The 8679-nt window shown below is 36.5% G+C and overlaps 1 protein-coding gene across 9 annotated transcripts in view; it reads right to left on the reverse strand.

Annotated features, from left to right (window-relative positions):
• LOC110449475 (titin-like) overlaps positions 1–8679 on the reverse strand; it is a 121712-nt gene that overhangs the window by 35922 nt on the left and 77111 nt on the right. For all 9 annotated transcript variants that reach the window (XM_021496353.1, XM_021496356.1, XM_021496357.1 and 6 more), the window contains one exon: positions 131–439. In XM_021496353.1, coding sequence (XP_021352028.1) covers positions 131–439 — 309 coding nt within the window. The remainder of the gene's footprint in view (positions 1–130; positions 440–8679) is intronic.

Consider the following 8679-nt stretch of genomic DNA (forward strand, 5'->3'; position numbering starts at 1 on the left):
GCCCGCCCGCCCGCTCACATGATAACATAATACGTCCCCGTCTTCGACGGGCGTATAAAAACCTATAGCTACATAACTAAAACCCCATACAAGCATAAACATTAACACTGAATTAATGGAATCAACCTACCACCACGAGTTCTGTAGTACGGAATAGGTGGTGTTGGCTCACTGAGGTCACCGTCAGGAGTTTCAGCCCTGATCCGGAACATGTAGTCCTTATCAGGAGCCATGTCATTGACCTCGTATTCCTCCATCCTGATTCCCCGGGCCAGGGGGCGCCACCGTCTGTGGGGCAGGTCCTGTACCTCTACCTGGTAACTGATTGGACGATCAGGCAGGTCATAGGGAGGTAGGTACACACGGTTCCAGTGAAGACGGGCTGAGCTCGGGGTCAGCGAGGAAAGTTCTGGTCTTGCGATAGGGACTCCAGAACGAACTGATAAGTAAAAATTATGTAAATAAATACAAATTGTACACACTTTTTAGTAAAAAGTTCTAAATTTAATAACGAGAAGGGGATAGGTATTAAAATAATATTGGATTACATTGCTTCTAAAGTGATGTTTGTAAAACATATTTGTTGTTGAAAAAGGTAGTTCAAATTTGTATTGCCACATGCAGCTGAATATTTTATATTTGGACCTTGTTGACAGCAAAGCAGTTTTTTTAATCATGCAACTTAACAAAAGACAATGACCAGCATCATACTTGCCAACTCCCAATTCTAAAGGGGGGATCCTGATTTTTGAGCCTCAAATTATACATCTTTGACCAATTATTTGATAAATTCTTCCTTTATTCTCATATCTAATGAATTTATCTGAACGAACAGCTAAAACAAGTCATTTTAAAGTGATGTTTTCTTCTAGGAGGTATATATATATATACACACAATTTTTTTTATGTTTTTTAATTTTTAGTACAAGTAATTTCCTCTATGGAATTGGTTGGCAAATAATATGCCATGGACTATTTTATTTGTAGAAATTCACAAGATTCCTACCATTTAAAGATAAACTTATATGTAAGTGCACCCACCACATTAAAACAAACTTTTTAGTACAGTACATCAATTACAGTGATAAATCTACATACAAGTCCCGAGTCCTATACTCATAGAATTTTGATGGGACTCGCAGAATTTTGATGGAACTCACAGAATTTTGATGGAACTCACAGAATTTCTAGAAATATTAAATTTAACATTGTGGGACCCATTGTTTTTAGCAATACAGTTGAAAATGATCCATGAAAATACAATGTAGATTGATCACTGCAATTATGCTGTATGTAGTACAGAAGGAAACAAGACTCCAGTGTTGGCATTTCAACATTTTACCCATGTTGTATACTTCAGTATTTTAACTCATTCACCCCTGAAATTTGATAATGAACTATTCCAGCCTTTGAATTGGAAGAGTTCACATGTGTCTTCAGAGGTGAATGAGTTAATTAAAAATGACAGGATCAGGGAATTTCTGTCAGCTGCTACTTCTGTAGAAAAGCAGCCAGCCAGGGCTGTAAACTCATTTAAAATCAACAGATCATGCTCAACTTTGATCTTAAGCAGTTACATTATTAATGTACAATCCATAAAAGATGAATTAATATTTCAAAGAGTAAATATCCTGACACCATCAACCAAGCAGAGCTCATTAACTGTCTGTAAGGGCCAAGCAAACAACAATGTCACAGGAACAGCTAGTGCTTTCTGAGGGATTAATGCAATCCAGAGACAGAGTAGAACAGCCATTTCCACTTTGTTTCATGTTCAACCATTTTCACCCTTGAGGAGAGGGCAAGTCTGATGATATAGGGTCATGATGTCAAGTCCTTGTTATATTTGAAATGTAAGGTCTCGTGTTTTGGAATAAACCATCTCCCACCCCTCAATCCTCATGAAAGGCCCTATATGCCGGGATATGTTTTGTATAGTAAACTTTCCCCAACCTCCAAACTCCAAGTTAGCATACATCAACACTCTTGTGACATATACATTAACACACACCAGTACCATCTACAGATGGAAGTTCACCACTTACATATACCTCTGCTCGCTCTGCTATATAACTTATAGATAATTGCTGTATCAATGTCTCACCCCCATCCTCTGCTTGTATAGTCCCCCTGCCCTCCTCCTCTGGATCTTAGACTCCCTACAGGGCAAACATGGGCCTACCCTGGACCAGCATGCCATATAACCCCAGGAGGACTCTCTGGGTCATCATGATACAAATTGGTGGCCAGATGGTCAAGCATGTCAAGGGTGCTCAAGGTCACTCAAGGATATTGCAGTGATTGGACACAGCTGAGGAAACTATTCTCAATTTGATCGATAAACAACTTAAAGTTATTTGAGAAATGTTGTTTGTGAAAATAAAAGGGTGTTCATCTTATTCTCATATCAATTTACATATATGGTATTAAGCATTCCAAAAACTAAATTAAAGGTCCCGAAAAGATCCTATTTTTGTATAGTATGAGGACACATCTTTCACAAGTTTAGTGAAAATGCCACTCTATTTTCTCAATCACCTGACTTTGTAAAGGCCGAAATGCTTCAAAGCATGGTTTATACTGGGTCTGATGCCCTTGCCAACTTGTCTTTGTAATCCAGTTTATAAATTCAATTGTAAAACCTGATGGTGACAGTGAGCAATCGCCAAAGTTGTTTTAGCTCAAGTTACTGCTGTTAGTGTCTTCAACTCGGTGAAGAAGAACAGTATGCACCATTACTGCATCATTTCTATGTATATCAACACCTGTATACTATACACTGTACAACACATGTGTCTGATGTTGGCAGGGTAGAGGATATGTTCATCAAACGATGGGAGACTTGACATTAGTGAGGAAACATCTTGATGCAGGGGACATGCATGATTATGAATGTACTAGTATGTTGATTTACAGAACTATCTCAAAGTGACAAATCTATACCATCTCCCAGGGTATATAACGGGGAATCAGTCTAGCAGTACCATACTTAACATAATAAACACACCTGTCCAATAATTTAAATACACATTACTTGCACCTTGCTCTTTTACACATCTGACCTCTTCAAGAGCTTTAAATTCATCAAGGTCATTCATTTGGACAGCCACTATATCTAGCCCTACATCGCAGCTTGCCACAGGCAAACTATCATGGCTATATTCTTCTTGATTATGAAGAGGAAGTTGTTCCAATGTTTAAACCCCTGTGGCCTTGAAAGTGGATCAAGGTCATTCTTTTGAAGAAACTGGATATTTTGTCACCAATGATGTAACTGACCAAATATCATACCTCTATTCCTCTTGCTAATTTAGAAGATGCTAAGGTTTTAAAACAGCTGACCCCCAGGACCTTGAAAGCGGGTCAAGGTCATTCATTGCATGACTTCACTTTCAATCAGTACTACAGACAAGATAATCAGTCATTTACATATTGAACACAAACTCAAAACATGACTGACTGAACCAGTGTTTTTTTTAACAAAATTTTACAAAAGCCTTCCTCAATGAATTGGGAAAATATGGCATCACTTATAATTAAATTGGGAATATATTCCTCATTTTTGGTCATTTTGGGAAAATAAGGCACTTTTCAGCTGGGGGAAACAGCCTGTAATCAGCGGTAAAACTGAGCAAAAAATTTACTGCAGATCCGGAGGGAAAATAATGTTTACAAAGAGAATATCTCCTCTTATCTTTAGTGTTCTAACTTGTATAAAGAACCAGGATATCACAAATTAGTGGAAATATATGTAAATAACCAAACTCAGTGTGTACATTATGTATGCAATACTATATACCTATCCTGGTACATCTTTTAGTAAGAGTTTGGTTTCTAGTATAAACAGTACCGACACATCTGAAGTATCCTAATGTATGTTATTACTTTCCAATCCAAGAGGTTAGGAGTTTTTACAAACATATATCCAGGGGAAATAAACATGTCTCCTGTATACCCAGATATGTAAATATACACCTCATCTAGATAGATAAGTGTGCTTTAGAGTTTGTATAAAAAGTATATAACAGCTTGAAGGATTATTTAAATGGTATCAAAGTATCACAGACAACAATATTCAGTTCTGCAGTAAATGACAACACCATGGAACAATAATTATAGACAATGTATTATGATATATGTTTCATATACTGTCCGAAAACCCCAAAATGAAGCTTATTTGTCCTCCAAATGAGATGGTTGTACCCCCAATTTTCAAGGACTGTCTCTTTTATGTATATGTACCAATCAACTGTCTACATGTATATTTATGAGACATCATCTGATTTAAGAAATTCAGTTGATGTCATTCAATTGTTTTCATTATGACATATCTATTACAATCTAATGCAGTCACTTCGGGTTCAGCACTGACCATTAAGACTGGCTACCAGCCTCTAAGTTTTAATAAAGAACTATTCAAATGCATTTTACTAATAGCTTATCTCCTCCTAGTTTGGAACTTGTATTATAGTAAATTCTTTTCCAAATGATTCAATATTCTAGCCATAGAATCAAAACTACAGATAAAAGGTATCAAGAACTGGATTCCACCTCAACGCTTCGTATGCCGTTCAGTATACAATCTATAGTATAGTGGACACTCAAATGCAATGAACAGTGTGATGTCCAAGGATATGGTCTTTACACTAGCTTCTATGACAACACTGGCTAGCAATTAACTCATTCACCCCTGAAGACACATTTGAACTCTTCTAATTCAAAGATTGGATTAGTTCATTATAAAATTCAGGGGTGGATGAGTTAAAGTTAAACATTTTCGCAGTAAGTAAAATTTAAGGCAAAACTGAAAAAAATATTGTAATATAACCATTTTTTTTCGTTATATTAATGAAGTGAAACTGACGATGCATCATCATGCACGAGTTGAAAGGGGAAGACATCCTCTGGAATTAAGAGAACGAAATCCTTGTACGAGGAGAAGGGAGCAAATAGAAGGTATTAACCCTTTCACCACTGTCGACCATAATGGACTCATCCAGGTCAAAGCATGGTAGAGTCTACTAAAGTTGCATAGGGGTGAAAGGGTTAATGAAAGATACGGAGAGGGTAAGAAACAGAAAATAGCTGGAGGAGTGAGGCATGTACCAAAATTAGTCCAGAGACAAAGATATCATTTTAACAAACAAACAAATGTTATTAGCCCAGCAGTGAATCCACATGACAGAGCTAGTTGATCTATATAGAAATCTGCCTAGTAGTTTACACATGCAGACCTGGACTCACACACATGGGAGGGACATGTGTTACTGATTCTCCTCCTAGGTACACACACTTCTGCCTCTACACTTGGCACCAATCATACCAGACACAGGTCAAGGCCAAACTGCCAGGTACCAATAATGCATGTATATCACACATACTGTGTCCCCCCATAAAACAGGGCTGATTTGCTGTTTATGGGGCAGTTTACACCTATCATATGGTACCTGCAGCCATCTTAGACAATTATTTCGGAGGATGTTATACCAGGTTGTTGTACATAAACTATTGCAGAATTATATTATTATTTCTGGTGCTAAATGTTTACTGCATAATTCTTACATCAGGGAAAATAAAAGCTTAATGTTCAGAAACTTAACTTTTAGCTTAATCGTAGATGAATATACTAAAAAACACTTTTGACTATTGTATATTTCAACTGCAATGCACTATTTGTCAGCATAGTGACGGACCGGTCGCATGATCCTCCCTATACTTTACACACACAAAAAATAGAACTCTATACCTGATGGAAAAATGTATGTGAAAGACTTATTAAGTTGACTAGTCTTAAGCATTTAAGTCATTAATGTTACAAAAGGTATCCATGCCATTGACTGATATTTTATGAATATTGCAAGAAACAAGTTTTTTTTCATTAATTTGGTAAGGGGCCTTTTTGCCTCATTTTGGGAAGATATATATTCCAATTGGGAAGGAAATTTTCCGGAGAAAACTGGAAAATTTTGGAATTAGGCATAAAATATGAAATAGTTTCGATGGAGAATGGGGCCAATTATCGGCCCCAAAAATTCCCCAGAAAAAAACACTGGTCAGATACAAATAAAACATAATCCAGAAAACAAAAATACACTGGACCGCAAACCTTAGTGCAACTTCAGTGGTGTTTGAGGGTTAAATCTTGTTAACATGAATAGAAATTAAATTCTTGGGCTGCATTTGACATGATTATTTTGAATTCATCAGATATTCAAACTTAGTACCTAGAATTGATTGTGCTCCTTCCCAATAAAAAGGGGTTTCACTCTTAAAAACAAATAAAACAAATTAACATTTCAAACTTGCTAAAGTCCTGTTTTTAGGAGTATAAAAATAAAAGTATTCATCTTGAATTCTATTTCCCTGGGTTTTAATACCTGTCTGATAGATTCCATATATTGTGATTTAAGGTTAATGACAGGGGTTGATATATAGGTACTTGTGTATTATGCATAACAAAAATAAACTCTTCATAATCCTGTGCTTTTCTACTTTTTATCTTAAGTGATTATCTCCCTTACAACCATAAGATTACAATACAGATTTACAAATACAGAACAAAAATTTAAATTATTTTTTAAAAGTCAACATACCATGACAGGGTGGTCTTTGTTTATAGGTATACTCTACATGGAATTAAAAGCTTGTAAAGAATATCAACAAACTATACTCAAGATGTGTTATTCTGATAGACCATGTACACAATTTTAGTAATCTTAAAAAACAATTCTATAAACCAAGGGTTAGATTTGAAAGGGAGGGGAGTGGGTGAGGAAAGCGGGGAGGGGGTGGCTTAATATAGGGATCTGCCAAGGAAATCTTGATTAAAGAGACATTTGGAGTGGATATTCACAACAATATCAGCTAAAATAGGCCATACTGTCTTTAGAAATACAGTTTCAATATTGACATAACAAAAATACAAAAATAAATTAATGTGATTAAGAATAGAAGAATTACGTTTACATGAGTAGTTAATTATGGATACAGACTTGTTATTGGGAATAATTATTAAATAACTTTGATAGTTTGAGAGGGGCTTATGATCATTACCACTAAAAGCTCAGCCTCAGTATAAATAGTGCAGACCGGTAAATCCACACTGGTGTTTGGCAGGTAGACAAATATGGCAAGGACCGTCACAAAAAAAACTCGAAGAATGTCCCCTGAAAAAATGTAAATCAAAACGATCAAATACTCTACCGAAACTTCACGTCGAGTTAGTCCTCACGAATCACACACACAACGATAGACATCCATGTTTTTCTCTCCGAATCGAACAGACGACATAAATCCCCGACCACGTGGTTGGCTTTCCAGCATCACTTGCACGTAGGGGCTCGCCACAGGGGCTGCTATATTATGCGCATGCATTCCGCTTGCGCTAATTAATGGTGATTTCCCGCTGATGCAGATGGAACTTATTTACTTCCGTGATCGATCAACACATTGATTATATTCATTTTTAAATAAACTAATCAGATATCGATGAAAGATTTACTACATAAACAGAACACATTACATCTCCAGCACACACGCAGGCATACACACATAAGGAGATATCAGCCAGGTGGCATACGACTAGTAGTTAGCGCCCGATAAGGCACCTACGAATTCCTCAAAACTTGTATCGATTATGTATAAGCTAATTGTATTAATTGTATATCTGTGTACGTACTGTAAAGCGCTTCAGAGTGGCTTATGTTAGCTAAATAGCGCACTCTATCAAATGTTGTATATTATTATTATTATTACATAAAAAGTCAGGGCTGCTATATTATTTACAATATTAGATTCTCTTCAGGAGCTGATTTGAATTGAAATAATACATATTTGATTTTTAATTAACTCAGTTTACCCGACTGAAAGCAGGGATTCCGTGTATACATTCATAAATGTGTTAAAAACAGCTTTAAGTAACTAATTTTGTCATAAATATACGGAAGGGGATGCATTGAAATTGACCAACCTGTTTTGTAAAGCGACATTTTTTTATTTATTCTTTTCAATAGATGTGAGTGGTTAATTCGTGTTAAATGGAAAATTTCTAGAAACTGATTTTCTCGATCGGTGTCATAGGGTCATCATGTTAAATACGTATACCACCCGGTACCTTATAGACGGTATCGATTGTCAATGTGTTGCTATGTTGGTAAATGTATGCTATGAAAAGTTTCTAAAATAAAAGTAAGTATTGAAGTTAAATTATTTTAAAAGCATAACGATACTCATGATTAATCTGCTAGCATAATAACGATTGCGTCGGTATTTATTTTTGACATGTGTCATACGGCGTTCTTGCATTTATTGTGTAGACCATTTCTTAACTCTGATTTTTAGGTGTGATCAATTGAACAACCAGATTAATGATGTTTTAGTAGTAATTAGTCTATCCCGCTCTCAGGTATGGTTATTGACGTCCCAACAAAGGTATCCCTCTCAAAATAGTTTCCCCTTGTGAGCCCCGCGTTTCCTATTTACTGTCCACACCAATTAGCACATTGTCTTCACCAATCCGACATTAATCCCACGCTCCAGGGTAACCCCTCATCAACTGGTCGTATCAGGTTTCCGTGATCACTCAAGAGGACCCATCTTCTCCGGCCCCCTTCCAATCATGCTCCCTCGTGCATATCGTCCCCAACTCCCTATTCTTCACGAGACCGCCGGGACTAAGCG

The sequence above is a fragment of the Mizuhopecten yessoensis genome, unplaced genomic scaffold (genome assembly GCF_002113885.1).
Source record: "Mizuhopecten yessoensis strain PY_sf001 unplaced genomic scaffold, ASM211388v2 scaffold4625, whole genome shotgun sequence".
Taxonomy (NCBI): Eukaryota; Metazoa; Mollusca; class Bivalvia; order Pectinida; family Pectinidae; genus Mizuhopecten; species Mizuhopecten yessoensis.